Source organism: Mycetomoellerius zeteki, unplaced genomic scaffold (genome assembly GCF_001594055.1).
Source record: "Mycetomoellerius zeteki isolate Tzet28-1 unplaced genomic scaffold, Tzet1.0 scaffold62, whole genome shotgun sequence".
NCBI lineage: Eukaryota > Metazoa > Arthropoda > Insecta > Hymenoptera > Formicidae > Mycetomoellerius > Mycetomoellerius zeteki.
Genome location: NW_017257632.1, coordinates 2,112,874 through 2,136,784, shown reverse-complemented (window position 1 = coordinate 2,136,784; position 23,911 = coordinate 2,112,874). Strand labels below are relative to the sequence as shown.

General features: G+C 32.2%; 2 protein-coding genes across 2 annotated transcripts; one reads left to right on the top strand and one right to left on the bottom strand.

The window, feature by feature from the left end:
- The first annotated feature begins 3,442 nt into the window (after positions 1–3,442).
- On the top strand, positions 3,443–8,164 carry LOC108728519 (homeobox protein Nkx-2.5). Its single transcript, XM_018457096.1, is given in 3 exon segments — positions 3,443–4,060; positions 7,500–7,716; positions 7,840–8,164. Coding segments are annotated over 3 exon segments (1,005 nt in total). The 5' UTR covers positions 3,443–3,597.
- An 8,974-nt stretch (positions 8,165–17,138) lies between these two features.
- On the bottom strand, positions 17,139–19,011 carry LOC108728523 (homeobox protein Nkx-2.5). Its single transcript, XM_018457100.1, has 3 exons — positions 18,726–19,011; positions 18,113–18,201; positions 17,139–17,909 (listed from the first exon to the last, which is right to left on the bottom strand). The coding sequence occupies exons 1-3, from the start codon at positions 19,009–19,011 to the stop codon at positions 17,139–17,141; spliced, it is 1,146 nt and encodes a 381-aa protein (XP_018312602.1).
- Between the last annotated feature and the right edge of the window lie 4,900 nt (positions 19,012–23,911).

The following is a 23,911-nucleotide window of genomic DNA, read 5'->3' as shown; positions in this document are numbered from 1 at the left end:
CAAACTCCTCGTTGGAGTGACAGCCGCCGTGGCTGACGATTGTTTTTCAGTTTACGTTAACGTTTCGCTTTCGTTCCGATACGGTCGTTGAACGAGCTCCGCCGTTAGTTCGCAGTCTTTATTGACTGCCGGTTAAATTGGGCTCGGAAAGAGCCTTGTACAGAACTATTTGATTTTATGGGACATCTCCAGTTGCTCTCTTCACGCGACAGGCGAAGACGAGCATTTTAAAAGGGTAACCGCAAAGCTCTGTTTAAGACAAACGTCGAGGCCGGTGACATTTTGCGCAACAGACCGACTTGTCATATGAATGACGACTGCCGGAGTTGGCAGACGGATGCTGGCGAGATAATGTTCGCTGACAGAGACTTCATTTCGTAAACGACCGACACTTCATCCCGTAATTGGTCCACCTATCTCACGACGACGTGTCTCTCAATAAAAATTCCACCTGCTCTATATACTCGACATCACGCGATCTCGATATTTCGAATGATTGCTCATGGCGTAAAAAGAAATATCCGAGTGGCAAAAATCGAGCGAAGGAGGAAAAGACGAGAGGTAACAAAGTGTAGCGAGATAGAGTAAAGGATGGAATCGGCGAAGGGCGAACGTCGGTCTTGTTCGGGGGTAACTGAAATAAGGTATAATTTTCCGCGCCAATTAAGGTCTTTAAGAATTGCGACCAATTGAGCGGGAGGGTCAGAACCTTAGCTTTAGGGGAGAGATGTACCACCATCCCCCTATAATTTATTATTGATTAGATCGGATCAAGAAAAAGAGGTCTCGGTATGTAGACTTAAGATTGGTCTCAGAACGTCTGTGTATAACGGAGTGTAACGAGCAAATGGCGGATGGCGTTTTTCCAATATCCGGTCCGGATACTTAAAGCATAATGGTTGATACACAATTTGTTCTTTATTTTTAAAAAAAATTTTGTTGATTTTAGGTAATTATCAGAATTCGCGAAAGATCATGTGTCATTCATAATTTAAGTATTCATAAATTTTTCATGTTCCGTACCATAATCAAACAAGAAAATAACTGTTGATAATTTTATATCAAAATAAATGTAAAAGATGATAAAATATATACATATATCTCAAATAAAATTAAATATATATATTAGGATAAGGCAGCTAGTCTCCTAAATATTTTTTTATTTATTTAGAAACAGTATAGAAAAAATATTCTTAGAGCGTTTTGATTCTCACGTTGTAATGTTAAAGCGTGTTTATAGTTTTCTATTGTTAATTAACATTTTAATTAAAAAAAAAGTTACTTTCAATGAAAAAAAAAGCAAACCATATTTTTGACAAAGAATTTTTAATTTCCATATTTAAAATAAGTCTGTCAGTATAAATAACTTTTTAAAGATCATGTTAATTTGTATTAAGATTTTAATTATTTTTGTGTGTAATAAAATTTGATGTACCACACAATGACAAGTTATTCAAAGAGAGGATAGAGAGAGCGAAAGTATTTTCTCATCGATATCTCGAGCGCGTGAGGTCATCATCAGATCAACTCAAGCGTAGTCCACGTTCCTGTGGTTCACACTTAATTAAACCGCCATAGGAACTCGGGTGCCTAGCACGTGGCGGACAATGCCGCGAGTCTTTAGCGGCGATTGTTATGTAAAGCACACCCTATATATGCACCACACAGTTTCTCTCGTATCGTATCGAAAAGTATCGTAGCACCTACCATTCCGTTTATACCTATGTACAAAGAGAACGGAGTAACTTTTTGAAATTATCTAGTGATTTGATTCCATTAACTTCGATCATTTTTCATTAACTAGTAGCATGGTCTTTTGAAATATAATTCCTAACCATTTGATATCGAATACTTTATTTTATAATAATATCTCACTTCTTTTAATTTCTTAAAAAAAAGTATTTTAAGTCCATTTTAAATGTAATTTGCGTCTAACTTTAAAATAAAATTTTATTTGTAATTCCATATCTGTCGTATATTTTGATATGTGTGTATGTGAGTTTATATATTTTTCTGACTTTTCAAACGTCTTTCATATTATACAGTATACAAAGTTGTAAATAGAATTTTAATTCTGTGATATAAACAGAATTTAAGTAGGTCGTTTAAAATACACTTTAGATTATTCAAGTATTACTTTTAATAAAAAATATTTTATTAAAAATAATTAAACAAGAATGATATAAAAAACGAGAAAGAATAAATAGGAAACGTATATCACAATATTAATTGAAAAACTATAAAACAACTTTATCACATTCTGCTGTAAAAGAAGATGTCAAATGCAATAGATTATATATAATCTGATTAAATCTGATAAATACTTTCCTAATCTACTAATATACAATTCGATCAAATCTCATATATTTAATCATAAAACATATATCAATGAAACTGTCATCATGTATGACTACCGTGAGTGATTGCTTCATCGCTCGATAAGAACTTAAGCAGCCTTTTATCATCTTCGCTGACACGAATGACAAAACGAGAAAATCTCTAAAGTGCCCGTACGTTTCCGGCGGGGTCGCGACAATCACGATGATCTAAAATCTCCCGCGATCCCACTCCGTAGCAGAATCTTTCCCGACCTCGTGCCTCCGCCTGGATTGGCCATCGCGGAAAAGCGACGTCGCGGGAAAAGCTGTGGATTGGTCGTAGGGCGAGGCTTGCGTCGTGACGGAAGCGTCACGTCCGATCGCACGTAGAACACCCAAAGCTCCACCTACCTCAGAACGTGCGATATTCGCGCGTGTAAGCTCACTCAGGAGAGCCGGGACTGAGAGGGTGGGTGACGAAGAGCATTACGAAGCTCGTTAAGGAGAGGAAAGAAAGTTCAGAATCTGATAAGTTTTGAGCTTCATCTTTCGATTAGCAGAGACAAAACCGTCTCGAGTGAGATCAGCTTCGTGAAAGTAGAGACCTTAGTAAAATAGAAAGAGAAACAGGAGGAAAGAGGGATGAAGGGAAGGGCGAGAAGAGGGCGAAGCATCTCTTAGGTGGGGGTTGGTCGAGTAAAAGAGGGAGGCTCTTCTCAAGGGAGGAAGGGCGAGTTGTGGGTTGAGTGTGGTAATTCGAAAAATAAGTCTCCGCGGGCGACAAGCACACTTGACCGAAGCATCACTCGAATCGGAAGGGTCGAGCACTCGGGAATAACAATTAATAACGCCAGTCGGCCTACCAACGATCTCTCTGGCTGCTCGAGAGTCTCCTCAGGGATTATGTGAACACGGAAGACGCCTAGCATTCGTTGGCTGATCCTCTATTCTAACACGTCGACGGACAAGCGAGAATGACAGCATCCTGCGTGACTGAAAAAATTCGACATGTAATCTTACGATTTTTTTCGACAAGTTTATAAAAGTGAAAGAAGTCAAAGTTTTTTGTGAAGAAAAAACAAAGTAGTGAATTTGCACGATGACAATTTGTAAGATGTGACGAGACGAGTTTCCTGGAGTGTGTGAATAATCGACGATGGTAGTTATGAAGAAGATTAAAGAAGAGAAAATTTGAAGAGGACATTGAGTGCATAGAAAAACTTATTTTAAGACAGCTTTCGTTGTGACCATCGTGAGAATAATAGCGAAGCATAGAGTGATGGAGGACGAGAAACACAGCGAAGCCTCGCCGAAACCCCTTCAACCAACCCCCTTTAGTATCGCTGATATCTTGAGTCGAAAAAACTCTGGCGCGGATTCGAGATGTGATTTGGAGAAAATCCAGGCCACAGTTTCTATGTCGATGAGAAGACACAATCGTGAATATGAACGCGCGGAGAACGAGCAGTTTGACGGAAGTTACGATCACGATCAGGTGATTCATTATCAAAGATTGCCCACCCCAGAGCTGAACATGGCACATGAGCTGGATATCTTGAGGAGAAACTTGGCGCAGGCGAATTTATCAAATTTCGGAGGCCTCCCGCACTTGACTCAAGGAACTTTTAAGAATCACTTCGAGGCTCTGGGAAATCTGACGGCATATCAGTCTGTTAAAGAACCGGAAACTTCTCATAGACAGCAGGATGAAGCCTTGGACATGAGTAAAAATAAATATCTAGGTACGTGATATTATTTGCATGCATAAATTATCATTGCATAATTTTGTAACACAATACGTATCGTACCGCGAATTTTTTCATCTCCTCGAGTAAAACATGAAAATAAAATCATGTATTTGAATTTTTAGTCATTAACTCTGCAGTATTGAATTAAATAAATTAATACTCTGCAAAAATAGCAATTGATAGGCAACTTCACATGCGTGCAACCACGAAACAAAATTTTCTTAAAAAACTGAGGTCACATTACTAAAAAAAATCGTTATGATAAATATCAGAGATTTATTCTTAATCATGTAAAGTCTACAAGGAGACGAAACCGTGTCAATTTTTTCAAAAAAGAAATTCAACTAACATATGTTGCGAACGAGAACAATAATTTCGAGATTCTAAAAGACGGTGACCAAACGAAGGATCTTGTATCGGATACGAGGATGCGAGCTTAAGAGGTCATTTGAGCAGATACGCGCGTAACAGGCGAGTTCTTTTCAAGGGTTTTTAAAGTTAACCCGAGCGCAGATAACGTAATTGAATGTAATTTTAGTAGCATAAGTGGCACTCGACTCGGCAGACGTCACGAGTACCGGCTACTTCTTGCACTTGTTCGATCTCTGGCCACACTCTGTTTCTGTGTGTCTCAAGCACGCAAGAATTCGCAGATTACCTACGTTTAGATCAAACCATTTTAGATCAAGGTTACGATCGCTAACTATTTCTGAGTAAACGTTCATGATTGATTTATTCATGACAGATGTAGTGCTACGTGTTCCATATAGGATAGCAATAATTCTTAGTTAATCGTTTGCGTTCGCTGGCTACAATATACGTATTGCGCTACGTGTTGCACGAAAATATACAATATTGCTATTTTATAGCTATATACATATATATATTATGTTTGGAATATTTTATATTTAATCAATTGAGCTGTATCATATGTACATTGCGTTATGTATTACACACACAAGAGATAACGATAGTTTACCTTTGCATCCCTTTATGCCACGTCCATTTTTTCGTAATACTCGCCCTCGTTAATGATACGAAAGTATAGAGTTACTTTAGTCGAATAGTGTTACCTTAGTATAAGGGTAAACAGATACTCTCCCTCGCACTGGCTGCTTTATGAAATCAATCATGATTAACAGCATTCATGATAGGATATACGCAGGATTTCTATTTTGTATTCCTTCATAACTATAAAAGTTATAAGTAAAGATATTTTTTAACATTTAGAATATAAAATTCGAATCGTTATTGACCATAACTACTAATTGTTTCATTCCGGATTTAACAAATTATATGTATTAAACTGTGATAATTAGATATATTTTATAACAACTTGACTTCTACACGTATTATATTGCAAGAAAGAAAATAGTACAAAATGATTTGAAAAAGTTGAGAAAAAATAAGATTCACAGTAATTTCAGGATACGTTCATAGAAAAAAATTATAGGAAACACGTAAAATTTTATAAAGATAGATCGTGTAAAGATAACACCAAATATACAGTAATTAACATTACGAAAGAGCGTCTGCTCTTAAACGAAGAATTGTCACCTGAAACCGCACGATAGCACATTGTTTGCAGCAGCTCGAGGGTGAAGAGGTAGACACGAGCTGGCACCGATTCAAGGTGCACTTAGAAAATTACGAGTCCACTTTCGAGGGGGAAATCTCTCCAGTCATTTAATATGATAATGGATAGTCAAAAGAATCAACGTTGTCGCGACAAATTATTATTAACCACTTATTGCTGTAATAATAACTAATAATAACTGAGAAAATCCTTCTTGATTTTCGCGTCCTTCCCGATAAAATCTATCCGCGATGGAGGAGCCGAAAAGCGTTTTAGTGGTCTCGAAGGATCATCGATGTAATCAGAGTCAGTAGACGCCACTTGCTCTCCTGGAACTGAACTCTCGATATAGACTCGATATAAACATCCATAGGATGTTTGACGAGCACGAAGGATGGACGCATTAGCCGGACGAGATGGCATCTAGTCGACGTCGAAAGTGATCAAATATAGATCTCTCTAAATGCTCCACGTCTCCTGCTGACCACCGACGATAAACATTGACGTAGGATGAGCGTTTCGAGCGTGAAATAATTATGACACTGTTAGGAGAACATTGTGATTTATTTGAAAATACTTCCTGATTTAGAAAAAAAATTATTAAAAATTTTTTTGTATTATTTTAAAATACGTGAAAGTATCTTCCTTGAACACGATACTTCAATTATTAATTATTAAAAGCAAGGAATCTGCATTTTAAGGATAACATGTTTTAGAGAGAAATATCGGAATTTCTTAATAATCTCATGCAAACAACGATTTTGCTGAAGTATCTAAAAATTTAGCTAGATACAGATCTGAAAATAATTTTATTGAACCATCAAAATAATTATGTAGAAATATCAAGCATGATGAATAATACTACAAAAAAATTTAACATTCTAGCAATCAGCTTGCGTCATACATAAATATTTTGATTTTAATAAAATTATTTCCAAATCTGTATTTAGCTAAATTTTTAGATACTTCAGCAAACTGTTCTTACTGTGCAGATATTTATAACATTTTTTATATCCGTAATCGAAGTATTTTTGCGAGAAAAAATGCTTAGAGTAAAAGTTTTATAGCTTTATATCGAGAGTAATTTAAAAAATATATAAATTTAATTTAAGAATTACTATTTTTAGTTTCAAATATGTGAGTTTTTTTTGTGTCGATAAAAAAATCTGCAAGTATACCTTAAAATTAAAACGCAGACTGTTATTTGTTTTCAGAGATATAATTAATTTTTATTATTCTCGTTAAAAGTTATTTTTTATTCATAATGGGAGGTATGTATCGCAAAGTAGCGGATCAAGCTCGTTGCCAAGTAGAAGAAGCTAGTCTGATCTGCAATACGATTGTACTCTAGTGCCACTGGTTAAACTTAGAGGAGAATTACCGCGGAACAGAAGCATAAACATGTCGGAGTAGCGAGTACATGTGTTAATGTTTGTACGAGACATCAAAAGCAACGAGGTTCTCTCTCGTTCTTTCTCTCTCCGATCGTTCATCGTCTCTATAGCTCCTCGTTGATGATTACTCCGGCTTTCGAGTTAAACGATTGCTTTACAGTATAGTTGCAGATTCTCGCGCAAATCTAAATATTTGTCCGCAAACGAATTTGTACAGTAAGCTCGCGTTATTCGAAAAATGAGATTCCACCATTCGTCGATATGTAAAAACTTAAAAGCTCTGTTCTTTTAATAAATAATGATTTATAGATATGCATTAGAATGTGTTTGATAACATCAAAATTTTATGGAAATTATCAATATAATAAAAGTTTATTTTTTACGCCTCTATTAATTAAAATTTGTTCACATTGTAATAAATCATAATATTTATAAAATAAAAGTTCGTTCACTTATCTTACAGACGAGGCGGAGGACGACGCGTACGAATCGCAAAATTCAGGCCAAAGTTTGCAGAACAGAAAAAAGCGCAGCAGGGCAGCATTCTCGCATGCGCAAGTCTATGAACTGGAAAGAAGATTTGCTGCTCAAAAATATTTGTCGGGTCCAGAAAGAGCAGATTTAGCGCGTGGCTTAAAATTAACGGAAACGCAAGTCAAGATCTGGTTTCAGAATCGACGGTGCAATTTTTTTTATCTATGCTTACACATCTCATTATTTTCCTAGATTTAATACGAAAATCTTGGAAAATACATATAATTTTCAAAAAACAAATTACATTTTGTTAAAAATATTTTTTTCAATTATGAAATTTCATTAACTGTTAATTAGGAATTGGGCGCCCTCGTAAACTCTGGAAGTGCCAGGCGCGTGGCTGTACGCGTTCTAGTACATCCGGATGAACATTTGAGGGGATTGCCTCTTCGTGGTTCCGGACAACTTCCCGGGCAAATGTCGAACCCGCAGATTCATCCCGCGAACAAAGCGCTCGGTGGTTTCCCGTATTATTGTCTGCCATATCATCCGTTACTCTGTCCACCCCTACATGCCACTCATGTTCAGGTACAAAGCCCAATCACATCCGATTTCGATCCAAACCAAATTTCGAAAATCAAGGACGAAAAGTGAATGATAGACTGCTCTCGAAGTATCGACTATTGTTCCATGTCTAAACGAAGATGATGGTAGTTCAGGAAATAACGTCAAAATATCATCATTTAGAAAATACTTTGATGATATAATATCTTTAGGTAGATATATTGAAACGAATGTTGAGAACTCCTTTCTGGAAAATGATTTTGTCTGAGAAATGAATTGAAGGACTTGAAATGAATTGAAGGCAACAATGTGCTCAACTACATAAAAACTGTACACATATATGAAATTTTTAGATTGTATTTATTTATTAAATAATATAGCTTCAAGAAGCATATCTACATTTTTTAGAATAGAAAATTAAAAATACGTTCGAAATTTGACTATACTAAATATATACTAATAATTTATGATTATAAGTAATAATATTACTTATAATTCGTTAACAGCTCATTTGCAAAATATGCTCCAATTTAAGATATTATTTCCAAGTCTTTCAATTGTATTTTGACCTATAAGCACTTTTTGTGCATAAAAAGTCCTTTCTTCAGAATTATATTATCACATAAATAATTGGATTTACCAATCATCTTGTAGTTGTCATCATCGCACGCATATGTATTGTAATTCAATAGCGATATAAAAACAATCGTGTAAATTAGCCTGTAAATAAATGTATAAAATACAAAATATTAAATTTCCTGTATTTTCTTTTTTGTTATCTGAAATACCAAACTTAAATTTGGAAAGAAATAGAAAAATCAAAATTCAAACCAAGCTAGAGCTTCTGTTAATTTCCTATTAATCTTTTGATATTTTAAACTTCAATGTTTCGTACCTTAAAGCAAAGAAAACCAAAGACGACGTTGCACAACTATTGTATTATTAAAATTTATTGTGCTTTTTTCTTAATTGAGGAAATATTGTCTGACTATAGAAATTACGAAGTACAATTTTTATTAAAGTGAAAATAAAAAATGTGTTCTTCGAATTACTAACAAAACATGTGCAATTAATAGCGGAACGTGTGCAATGTAAAATATAAATTAAATATTTAATGCTAATTAAATTTGTTTAACATGCGCTACGCGTGTACCGTGTTCAAACTCAATTTATTGTTAAGTATAGATGCGTAAATGTCTTTAAATAAAAATATGTATATCAACAAGGATCTATCATGAATGTTTTTTTTTCCTCAATTTCTCCCTTTCTTTCTCCTTTCAATTTCGAAAAAAAAAATACAAAGTTGCAGGTGGAAAAATGGGTTTTCTTGGTGATTGCAACCGACTTTCTCATAAGGGTTTTAATGGCTGTGTCTGGGTGGGCCCAACAGACATCAGATATGTTTATTCAGACGTGGAGACGAGCAAGCTTAACCGACGGACGAGAAAAAATCTAGATCTGACACTCATCTGTTGTAAACAAAAGTGTTACATTGCCCTCGCCGAAACGTCTTTTACATTCCGCCCATGTAAATCCTTATGACGGTCTCTGAGTGTCAAGGAATTAGTAGTTTTTAATGTATTTGTTTAGGCTTCTTAAGTTTTAATTGCATGCATACGCACAATAGCAATGATCATAGAGTATTTAATAAGCTCAGATATATTATTCTTTTTTCATCAATACGTCGAATATGTGAAAAAGTATAATGTCTCAACGATAAATATACCCAGATATGTGTACAGATATCTAATTGAATGCTTCATAAAAATCAAATAAATTAAAGAAGTAATAATTTTGCACAGCTATATAAATAAAGGAATTTAAATTTTGGTAAGCAACAGAAAACTCTTTGATCATCTATCATCCATTTGCTTTGTAATTCGTATTTTTGGCGTTCCTGAGTATCAACAAACTGTAGTGGTCGGCACAATTTTCGTGACGCAAGCCACAAATTATTACGAGTTTTGCGTGGCACTAACAGCGACTGTGCATCGACACAAGGCCTCGTTTAGCGCAAGAGTATTATGGCTTTACAATGTTTAGAACTGTTCTAAACGAAGCAATAATGGACTGCAGAAGCGACTATAAAGTCTATACAGCCTAACCGATTTTCCGTTGCGTACGTTTAAATCACGAGTATGGATAGAAGTCATTGCGTTAATTGTTACAATCAGCATTGTTCCAATCTTTTGATATAAATAAATAAAAGCTGTTTCAATAATGTTACAAATCCCTGCTTAGCTTGTGGTAAAACAAGCTATACAAATAAAAATAAAATAAATACAAAGCGCATCCAATCAAATAGATTTGTCAATAAAACAGATTTAATATAAAAAATTATATTTTCAAATTTACTCTCTATTTTGCATTCAGAAAATTAAAATCATATTTCTATAAAAATAATGTCATTATTGATTCGAAATGTTTCTTAGTATTAGCATTTATCGAATATTTAACTATAACGAAATTTATATTTAAATTTGAAGAATATTAGTTCAGAATGCAATAAACCATTTCCAATTTTTGAGTCAGAAATTTGCTATCGACGGTAACAAGCTCACAATTTGAAGCAGAAGTACATTCGTTTGAGTGCACCACTGATGGACTTGTCTCGTAAAACGAGAAAGGAACGATTTAACGCTCAATCAACCGACGAAAGCTAATTTTCATTAGCTGTTAATAGCACAAGACCACCCTCTCCCTTGATCACCCTCTATGGCTCTACGCCTTAACCCCTCGCTACACCGTTCTCCAAGCGCTCGACTTTCGTTTGTTACGAGAAAGCTTTACGTGTTAAATGAATGGTACGGAATAGAAACTTGCAAAATTAACGTAAAATCTAACCGTTGAGTAATAAAGTATTGCAATTCAGTAATATATAATACATTTGAGAAAGCAATTATTTTAATATAAAAAATATCCTCTTTTATAAACTTTTCATTTGCTGTCATAAAAAAAAATTCTATAAAAGAATATTTTAATTTTTTAGACTTTTAAAAAATTTAATTTAATTTGAGAGATAATTGCAAAATTCTCCCACTTCTTGTAATAAAAAATTTTTTTTAACTTTATATCTTGTAGTTACTATTTGCTACACAAAAATTAATTTTGCTGATGTAGGTACCTAAAAATTTAGCGAAGTACAAATTTGAAAATTTTGTTGGATTGTTAAAATAATTAGATAGGAACCCCAAACAGCGTCCTACATAATTATTTTAATGGTACAAAAAAATTATTTTCAAATCTGTATCTAGTTCAATTTTTTAATACTACAACAAAATTAAAATTCTTTCCGTGTGCTGTTGAGTATATCATATTTTTATGATATATTCGATAGATTGTATTATCGATTATAGTTTTGAAAATCCTAACATTTTGTTCTTGTTAAAAGTTTGCAAAAATTAATTTTTTATTTCTTTTTAAGAACTCAATTCAATATTCAAAAGATAAAAGTCAGATTTGAAACAAAAACAGACAGACTAGAGACAGTTTTTCAATATTTCTGACTAAATATTCTTTACATTTTAATGAATTCGTACGTAGGTAAATATATATCGAGAGTCAGATTTACTCCAAAAAGAGGAATCAATTTGAATCTCATTTTAAAAAATCGTACAAAGAGGACAATTTAGCCGTTCGAGGCAACATAGCGCCTATTATCAATTTTTCACGAACCATTTGCGTGCATAGTAAAAAATTCTGACTTTTTCAAGCGCCTGCAGTATCTCTTACAATGGATGTAAAACGAATTTAAATGAAATTTAAAAGTATAATCCAGACCTTTTTTACATAAAGCTGACTTACCAATATTTTATAGATTTTATTAAATATTTTTTAACATGAATTATTAAAAGACGTATCGAAAATGATGAACCCACAATCGTTGAAATGAAAAAACTGTAGAGATACAGGTTTTTTTTTACTTTTGTAAGCAAATAAAACAAGTGTACGATGCAAATCAGATTTCGCCATCCTCTCGAAATAACATAAACGGAATTGCCGGTTCCAAGTTTGAGATTTCAGTCGTTACTTTCGTCTCTATCGTTACTTTTTCCTACCTCTCTTATATACCATTCTTCCGACTTCTGACACGCGTTTCAATTGGGATGGTTGCCAAGGAAACCTAGGAGCCAGAGTGTCACATGGACTATTGAAGACGTTAAAGGGGACACCTCTCCATTTCGTCGAAAACATTCGAAACACGATGTCAAAGATCAATATGATTTATAAGTCATGACTATATTTAAGTTAAAACTTGAATTTCAAATTTTATGAATTTAAATTCCTCATATTACTTTTCTAGATAAATTATTCTTTTTTATGCCAAAAGATCATCTAATATCAATGGATAAACGAAACAACTTAATAATTTTCTGTTATTAAAAAACTAAAACACTTATAATTATAAGATTATTTAAAGATTTGTTATAGTTACAAAAAAAAATTAAAAACTTCACATTTCGATTCTTGCGATTGACCATAACATTTTTTAAAACGTGAAAACGCTTTTTAAAAAAATAATAAAAAATATAATAAACCACAAAATCTTTCCCTCTTATTAAATAAAAAAAACAGGATAAAATCATTTTAATTACATTAATTATCTTACAATATATATTTAAATTAATTATTTAAATTTTTTGAATAAAATTATTTTATTAATTTTTTTACTTGTGTGTGTGTGTGTTAACATCCATTCTTATTTGGTCTCGCATGTGCGAACATTTTTTTTCGTCGATCACCGATACCTGCTCTACTTTGTGAATTGTAAAGGTGAGAGAAAATCAGCCCGAGAGAGTACATTGCGCGGATCATCAAGTGAGTAACGATGCTTGAAGTCTACCAAGAAGAACTTGTCGAGCGAACTACGGAGGAAACCGTTTCCTCCGCTTTTCCGGCATTTCAAAGAAGCAATTTAGCGATTTTTCGTGGCGAAGCGCCGTCGAGGAAAATTGGCGTACGAGCGGCCAATCAGCGGTGTTTCATGCAGCCACCATGATTCAAAGAAATTCTTTCAAATATTTCATAGATTTCTTGTACTTACGAACTACGAGGACAGCTTACTGGTAGTACCTTCACTAGTGACATTCTTTGTACTCTAAAAACAAAAAAGCATTGCTTATATTAATTTAAGCTTGATATCTCATACATCATATATAACATTCAATTGTACAAATATAAACGATAAAGCAGTTGATAAATTTTGAAAAAAAAAAGACAAATCACTTTTAAAATAGTGAATAATAAAACAATAATAAACAATCATAATGAGAATCCCATCAATATTTTATTGATTAAAACGTACAATTAATATATAATGTTCCTTGAGGAGAATCGAGATTTATACAATAAGAAATATATACATAACATATATTTTAACATTATATACAAAATTATATACACATTTTAACATTTTGGAAATATTTTCTGCAATAATATATAGAGTGCAGGACATGTCAATAATAAAAGATGTCAATTATAAAGAAAATTACTGTTTCATACGTTGGTAAATCAGACATTTAAGCTTGAGTTTTTGAGGGAAGCGATTTCAGGCGACTCCTTGATCTCACAGCGCTTTGATACAAACGACAAACGGTTACAGTTTCATCCACGGTAAAACAGAGTTCTCTACGACAATAAACGAATATTATTTTTTTAAACAAATTGCTTACTTAAATTATAAATTTAGATAAGTTTCATAAAAATTATATAATATTCTTTAGTGAAAAAAATGTTATTTATTTCAATATGCTACACGTTTATAAATTATTATCATAAGGTATATTATTATTAAAAACTGAATGTGAAATAACTTTGAAAGAACAAATTTTTTATTATATCTTGAGCAACTTTAATAAAACTTTTTTAGTATTTACATAATTACAAAATATCTCAAAATTATGAAAAAATTAATATGGAATATCTCAGATTTTTAGATAAATGTATCATTCATTAATCTGTTGCAATTAATAAATTAGCAATATTCAAGATAAAGCAACGCAATTTGATTTTAATAAAAAATTATATTTATGTCAATACTTCATCTGTCTTCATTCTATGGTCAATTTTATTATTGCAAAGTGCAACAAGTAGATTTTTCTGTTTCGTAATCCTTTCAATTTTTTTGATCAAATGATGATTAATGATCTGTATGGAAAAAAGTTCTCCATTTATAACTAAAATCTTCTGATTTGTGGACATTAGTCCTTTTATGCATATGCTCATCTATTTGCACAACGTCGCGTGCTTTCTCTCTTGAGGGACCTCGCGTAAACGTTTGTTGCGGTCCCCCTTTAGCTTACAAGCAAATAGGATCGAATTTCTATGTTGAGCGTTTCATGATTGATTATCTGAATATATGATATCGTAATGGAACTGTGCTCATATAAGACATAGATATACATGTGGAGTGATGCATTGATGCATCGACGTTATAAGTGTGTGAGAAACGCGAGAAACGCATTTGATGCTCAAAAGGATTAATTCATTTAACCTTTCAAAATTAACAACTATCTAATCCTAAATACGTGACAGAAATTAATAAAAATAGTATATGATTTATTAAGAAATTTGCTTATTTTAACTTTCGTGTTTTCCGATGTACATTTCATCGAAATCTTTATCTCTTTTAACTACATAATTTTTTTCCTCGCGTAGATATGTATAGATAAGAGAAATTTTCGGATTAAATTATCTCGTCAGATTGGAACCTATCGCAGGTGCAGTCAGGTGGATATCTGGAACGCGATGCAGGTTGCATTTCGTTTAGATAGATACAATATGGCCATGAGTCTTATGAAATTAACAGTGACATTCTTATCAGCTTGTTCCCATGGCCCTTTATGGCACCAGTAGCACCATGAATGCGATTACACTGATGTAAATCGTCTATGTGGGCAGCACTTGACTGCCAGATGACCCGTCGTGTTCGCGCGATAACCCAAAAGGCACCCATGGCTTCGCTCAAGCTGTCAGAACTCACCTATTTATAAATGCCATTTCGCCATATTTCTGTATCGAACCGCGAACTCACAAGAGGCATCTGGATTAAATTTAATTCGATAGAAATCGATCATAAATACATGCGGCATTCATGTAAATGCATGCCTCATGGGTAATAAATACACTACACGGAGAGAATTTTCTTTTAAAATTTACCCTGAAAATATGGTAGAGTTATAGTACAATACAATATTTTAAAGATTTTTACCATGCACTTCAGTAAAATTGATCAAACTTATTTTATACCTTATTGTAGTTTTATTAATGAATGAGAGAGATTTACATTAAAAAATTCTTCGAAATATAATGTTGTCTTACGACTGTCATTTTCAAGGTAAATTCTAAGAAAACATTCTCTCCGTGTAGTAGCAAATACGTCATAAGCGTATGTGACACGCATACAATTTCTTACATGTATTAATTATAATAAGTTAATTTTATTAAGTGCAATGACATAATATAAAACAGAAGATAAAATAAAATAATAGAAAATAATAAACGCAATTGCAAAGCCGAGACTGTAGTTGATTCAATGCCTAACCCGAAATTTAATAAAAGTTGAATTCTTTAAATTTATTATTTTCTCTCGTATTTATGCCCATATTTATGCACATCTTATTATAATTTCATGCTTATTTTATTCAATTTTGCGATAAATGTTATTCTTCGACTGTAAAATAGTGTTTACTTAATGTAAAGATCATATTCATCTATTTTAAAATAAGATAAAAATTTAATCTATTACTAAATACATGATTTCAAACCTTGTCCTACCATAAAATTTTTATAAATAATTATAAAGAAGTCAAATTAATTATTCTATCATAAAGTTGTATCATATTAAATATAAAATTTTATTGAAAACTTAAGTTGAAGTAATTTTCGAAGTGTAATATATATAGGAAAAATAACACACTTTAAGATCTGTATTACACATTTAATAGAAAACTGAACATTTCTCGTTACTTATTGACAATATACATAATTCTGTTTCTATTCAGTAAAGGTCCATCTGAACGAAAATTAATTTATTGCACAACTATAGCGTCTGCACTTAAAAGTCAGTGAAAAAAACTTTTCGAGGCACATGACATACGCGGAAAAGTGCTCGATGTTTCCGCAAAGGCCACTTGAAGCAATTTCCGCTCTCTTGTATGGCGCGTTACTATTTCGAAGGGAAAATCTTAGCCAACTAAAAAACAGCTGCCAATATCGTAAGCTTATTCTCTAGCGTACTTCTAATTTAGCGTTAATCGTTTACGTATATGTATAATAATAATAATAATTGAAGAATACATCTTTTAATTACTCTCTCTCTCTCTCCCTCTTTCTCTCTTTGATGGATTATTTTTTTTTTTTTGTTAACGTTGGTCTTCCTTTGTCCAGATTTAGATTTAACATCGAATTATCAACTCTTTACACATCTTTTCATTATGGCATACCCGACTTTTTTCCAACATTTTAAAAATGTTTTTTCCATTATTTACAATTTTTTATTTTATAAAAATATAGATACATTTGCTTCGTATCGTTATATGCCTATGTCTAGCGTTTCGATTGAGAAAAAAAAACTGATTATAATATATTCATTTTTATAAAAGTTATAAGTAATCGAATTGGATTTTGGGTATATCATATCAAAATATGTTGTAATATAACGTTTAAGAATTAACGTATATAAGATTTTTAATGTTTTAGATAAATACATATAAAGGATGAATATCTCATTATGTTACATGCATAAAAATATCATATACATAACATAAAAAAAAAGAAATGTAACCCATTTTTGAAGGTTAAATTATCCTTTCCAATCATCGTATCGATTCTAAATTAATCAATGATTGATAATAATTAAATTGATAATGAAAATTAAATATTTATTGATAAATGTAAAATTCTTTCAAATAGTGGATAATTAATAAGCTAATTAATCTTTGAAAGAATTGAAGTAACGATTTAATTAACTGCTAAATCTAAGTTATTCTTATCAACAGAACCACCGTAGATCCAAGAATAGAAACTGCAATGCGATTTTAATTACTCAAAATTTTCGCATCACCTACCACAGTCGTTGAAGATTTTGATCCATAGGTACTTGTTCCATATAATTCACGTATTGCATTTGGTAATTAGTAGGAGCAAGATAATTCGAAAATCCATATTCGCCATTAGAGACATCCATAGACATCCGCCTATCAGTCATAAGCTGTTTGTTGTCTGACTGAACAGTTTTCAGGTCTGGATAAGACACAGCTTCGTTAACGTTAGAGCATGTTTTAAATTCCGACTTAATTAATCGATTGCAATCATGCACATTCGGCGGAGCTTCCGTCACGAAATTGCTCCTATATTCTGGAACGTGCTGCCTGTCTGCCATGTCGTTCAGATTTGATCTTCCGGGCATGTCTGAATTTACTTCTGGCTTGTACTCCGGACTGATATTAGAATCAATCCTCACCTCGCTCGAGTTGGACCTGAAGTCGGGACTAAGACGAATCTCGTTTGTCCTAAAATCCGTCTGTATCGGAGCGTTTAAATCCGATCGGATATTTGGCCAATAAGGTGCGTTGTAGGATTCTTGTACATTGGGTTTACCATCCTTGATGAGGATCGGTACGGCGATCTTTTTCAAGGGCTGATTCTTCATATTCTGGGCCTGCAGCTTCTCAGCATCCTCGATCCGGGCGCGTTTGTTCTTATATCGTCGATTCTGGAACCAGATCTTCACTTGAGTGCTGGTTAGCTTCAGTGTCTGAGCCAACATTTCTCTCTCAGGTGCGCTCAGATATCTCTGCTGTTTGAATCGCTGTTCTAATTCATAAACCTGTGTCTGCAAAGTATATTACAGAGTTATTTATGATTTAGAACTTTGTACATTTTAATATTCATTTTAATATTCATAATTTTTAGAAAAATAATCTTAAAGTTTTGGAATTAAGTTTGTATATAAAATCATTTTTATAAAATTATCTTATTAAATTATTATCTACTCGAATATAGATTTTAATAGCTTTAAAATAGAATAAAACTTACTTGCGAAAACAACACTCTTGGCTTCCGCTTCGTTCTTTTACCAGATTGGTTTTTGCGTAATTCTGTCTTGCTGGACGTAACAATGTTACCTAAAAATAATGTAGGTACTATTATTAGAGAATTTACATACAATTTATTATAATTAATAATTTTCATCGCTAAAGCGGAACTCTATTTTTATCGCTAAATTCGGAACTCTAAAATAAACGAAAATTCTAGTAAAGCATATCTCAGAAGTGATTCTTGAATTAGTAATAATAATATATGAGTTTAATAATGATTTTTAAGATTAAAAAATTAGTTTTACTTTTGTTATAATTTATTCTCTAACATAAATGTTTCTTGGAAATCAGCATTGTACAACATTAGAAAAAAATGCAAATATTTGCTGCAATAATTTGAAGAAACCACAATATAAAAAATTTTAACGGTATTAATCATCATTTTTCAATAATTCATCACAATTTTCGTTTAATAAAGAATAGTATAGGGCAGAAGAATAATATCTTGATACAAACAAACTTTTATAATTCCGTATTATAAAATTATTGTAAAACAATTAGATCATGAAAAATAATATATCTTTAAATTCTTATAACAAAATAATACTTACCGTCCTCAGTGATAGAAGTCTCTTGGTATGGCGGTACCACCTGACTCAATTGGTGAACGTGGTTAAGATCCGAATAATGCTGATAACTGGGCATCGGTTGATCCTTAAATTTATCCATTTCCCAATTGTTTTCAGGGACAACGTTGTATGAATAATATTCTTGATGCACATGTTGTTGTTGAGCTTGATTTTGATGATGCGCGTAACAATCCATGACGCTGAGTTGCTGATCTTCGCTGAGAATATCACGAACACTGAATGGAGTCGACACCGAAGAAGACAACATTCTAAAGCATTTTTCGATTTTCAAGTCACTCGTTATGCATCGAACATCACTTCATCAGAAAAAATTTTTGACGCGTTGCATTCTTTTTTAAGCAAATCTCAGCTTTTTAATTCTTAACAAAACTCAATAATCAAAGTTTTGCTTTCACTTTGCAGAGCTTGGAAACTCGTTAAAAATTCGTGATTTAATTGTATACTAACAGTAATTCTTTAAATATAGTCTAATAAATGTTCAAAAAATCAGTTTCTCCCTCAGAGAAATTTTGTCAGCTTAATTGTCAAACTTTATTAATTCATACATTCGTCAAGAATTTTTTAAATTCACACGCAGAAGTATTGATAGTGCGTTCACAATGTGAACTGTCAAATGTGATAAGAAATCGTAAAGAAATATCCGAATATGCGTGAAAATCTTGATAATTTGTTCACAATCTTATCAATTATCGAAATATCACACGAGACAAACACATCACTGTGTCCAATGGATACAAGTATCTGTAAAATTTGCGTGAATAGCGAACAGTCGTTTATCGATGCACTATCCCTGTTTCGGGGGATGGTCACGGTTGAGTGGTCGGGTCGGAGGGCAGACGTATAATGTGACTTGGTCTTGCAAGGGAGTCAAGTGTTGGTCCCGTCGCACAGGAACGTCATGGCGATACACTGATGTGAGTGTGAGGATGCATTAGTGTACGACTGAAGATTCTCACTACCACAGTTGCACATAATTTTAATGGTAACTCCGTGTATTGAAGTTTATACGAAATAATTTATTGGGAGATGTCATATATACGCACATGACAATCTAAATTATTGTAACAATATTTCTGAATTAACATTAGAGAAGACATTAAGTCTAAGACTTCTAAATATAGATTATAATAGATATTATCTTCTTAGTTAAAGATAAATAATAATTAAAATAGTTAAAGATAAATAAGAATTAATATAAGTGTTAAATATAGCAAATATTTAATGATTCAAAAATGATTTAATATAATTACTAAAATTTGTAATAACTAAATTTATTTAAAAACTGTTTATAATTTTTTGCAGAATGTAAGATTTCAATTTTATAAAAAATTACGAAATATTTTAAACTCAAATTGGTTATACAGGGTGACAAAAAAATTTGGCTACAAAGTTTATAAAATCATTAGTCATGTATATTTAAAAAAAAATAAACTCTGGACTGTTAGTTATATCTTATAATAATTAATAATTACAATAAAAAATATAATAAAAATTAATAATTATAATAAATAATTAAATCAAAAATAATAATTAACATTAAAAATATTCATTTTTAGCTTTATATATTTAAGGCATTTCGGGAACGTATCAACGATATAGGTATGTATTTTTTTATTTAGGTAGCAAGCTGATGTTATTTATCGTCATTTTAACGTCGAAATGATAACAAATAACGTCAACTTCCTATCCTTGGATGATTTGATAAACATAAACACAAAACTTTGTCATACAAATTTTTTATACCTCTGTAATTTAAGCAGGTAAATCAACTTTAATTGGCACATCAATAACCTTTCAATTCCTTTCAATTTTTCTTGACAGAAATTGCTTAAAAAAAGCAACTGAAATGAAAGCAACGACTGTAACATATAATAATCATTGATATCGGAAGTAACTGAATAATTGAGAAGACAGCAAAATATCTTTTTGCGTCACGACAGCCATAGTCGTTGGTAACGTAAGGCGGAGGAGAGTACGAAAGGTCCGCCTATACAAGACGAATCCCACCAATCGAAACATGCTGGGAGTCGTGTTTCTAAAAGCAACGATTAAACGATCATTTGCGCAATACGTTCCTTCTCGTTCTCCCTCGATTAATCATCATCGTTTTTTCGTGGAAGTAACACGCAGTGTAATTAATTGGCATTTTTTGTCGACCATCATATGTCATCGAATCGTTATATGAAATTCATTAAAAATTAACAAAAATTAAAGTAAAATTGATAGAATAAATGTAATATACATCAATCTCATCACACAAACGAAAAAATCAATATAATAAATCTGATTAAATAAATAACTCATAATATAAATGTAACGATATTTCTTGCTTTAGTTTTTCTAAACTTGTAGCTTATTGCAAAATTTTAAAAAATAGGATTTATAACATAATCAAGGATATCAATTAATGTAGTATTTGCTCTAATTAAACTAAATTAAGCTAAAAGATGACTTTATATTATAATTAACGATAAAATAAAAAATATTTATATCCCAACGGTAAATAATTAAAAATAAGATAAATATTTTTAAAAATAGGAGACTATTCTCCGTGGATACTCTCAGCGATTGTCGGCACTAAGCAACGGAAGACTCAAATTAATGTGATTTCTGTTTTAACAGAAAACGTGAAACGATCCGCGCGCCGTCTAGACATCCAGATACACGCAATTGTCTGGACCACTCACGGAAAAACGACAAAAGTCTTGTTCGAGCGCAGAAATACACAGTCGAGTTGACCTCTTCAAGCATAATAGAGAGCATCCTCATCTGCAGCCCTGCAAGTCTACAAGTTCGGATATGCAGACCACGTTAAATATATAATGTTAAGTATATAAGTTTTCCAGATTTTCGCTATTTATACACTGAAAAAAAAGATTGGTTGCTGCAGCAAATTAGATGGTAAAATATGGCATAGCATTTTTAATTGGTTGCAGCAGTCAATTTTTGGTTGTGTTAGTCTATCGAAATCCTATACTGACATTGCAGATAGGCTAAAGCAACCAAAAATTGGCTGCTGCAGCCAATTAAAAATACTATGCCATATTTTACTATCTAATTTGCTGCAGCAGCCAATCTTTTTTTCAGTGTATAACTGTTAAAATGTTTTCTTTTACATACGTGACAATATTAATCAAAGTATATTTTTTATTCGTTTAATTTTATGCTTTAGCTGAAGTTGAACAAGTTAATGTCTAATTTACGAACTTTTCTCACATAAAATATATACATAAAATATGTAAACAATTTACATTTGTAAATTCAAATAATTTGTTATAAGCTATTGCATTTATATTCAATAATACTCGCTATGTGTGTGATTAAAGGATTATTTTTATAATTTTTATCTTCCAGCAAAATAAAACAATTATGTGAAAGAACGATTTTTCTAAAGTACGAAAAAAGAAGTTTGGTGATAGCTATCAAATGTTTAATGAAATAATGCCAATTAAATATATGTAAAATTATGTTTGGTTATATTAACCAAATATTTAATTGGCATTATTTCACTAAACATTGGTAGCTATTACTAAACTCATTTTTCAGTGTACCTAAAAATTTAGCTAGATACAGACCCGAAAATAATTTTGTTAGACTATCAAAGTAATAAAGTAGAACGCTCAAGTATGATGAGATTATAATGAGCAATATTACAAAAAATTTGGCATATTCTAGCAAATTATATTCAGCGTCCTACATAATTGTTTTGATGGTCCAAAAAATTATTTTTAAATCTGCTAAATTTGTAGAATTTCAGCAATATTATTTTTCCACGTAATAATTATCACATGTGTAATATTATTAATCAATATTAAAATATCTGACAAAGTGATATTATGAAGCTAATTATGTTACTATCTACATCAAAAGCCGAAATGAAAAGAGAAATTTATGATGATTGCATTGTTGACATCATCGGAGGTGTCAACAATATTTCTTTCTTTTGTGTAATAGGTCGGAACCAACATTAACTTTTCTCTGGTCCTATCTATAAGGCTTTTTTCTGGCTGATTACAGTAACGTTCTGTTATTATCTAGTAATGTGTAGCAGTCATCGATAATAACAAGAAAAAGAGCAGATTTCGAAAATGCAGAAGCCTCGCCATGGGCGGCATAGGACCCCCCACGTGCTTGGTCAATACACGCCACCGTGCGAGATTTTCCTATAAACTATACACGGATAGGGCATCCGAGGCCGCATGCGGCTATTTAAATGCGAGACGACAGCACAAAGGGCCCATTTATGCGGCAACACGGACGGGTCCGTCTTGCAACTGGACACCGCATTATGCTGAGATCTCTTTTCACGGCCTCAGTTTAGCGAGCAATCAAAGTGCATCGATTTTGCTTATTTTGAATACCTGATTATTCGGTTGTCAATTCCGAGAGAGATGTATCATAGAATAATTTTACGCAAATTTAAATAACATAAATATTTTGTAGCGTTCTCTTGATCTATAATCGTAATTAAAATTTAGATCACGATAATTAAATTTTATCTTACGGTGATATAATCAATAAATTTTCCAAATATATCTAAGTACATAAATAATCATATTTAATAAATCGATATTTTTTATATTAGATTTTTTTCAGGAAAGAAATGTGCATACATCATTCTATTGGAATAAAATATTCAATCAAAAGACATGATACTTCAAAATTTTACAAGCTCTAATTATAATAAAACAAAAGTTTTTATCGAGTTTTACTTAAAATCTTATGAGAATAAATCGAAATTATTAATTGATAATTATTAACATATGTATTATTACGCCAAAATTATGATTTTATGCTATGAAAGATTTACATTTCCAAGAAAACACTCTTGCTCATTTTATCAAGAAACGGCATTATCTATAGTCAAACTAAAAACAAATGATATTTTTTTAGTTAAAATGTTCGTGAGGACGCTCACACGGCGCCTTCGCAGGACTCTTCAGACGCCGGCGCTTCTTTCCCACAGTTAAGAAGGCGCCTGCCTTGCTATCTTTTGGCGCCTACCACGCATGAATTCTAATGTATGTCCACGCACGCGCCGCTCTTGTGCGTGTATATAATTACACGCGTGACTAACAAGGCGCATTAATAAGATCGCGTCAGTTAACAAGAAGACTTTATGGGAATGAAGTTTTATGATATTTGCT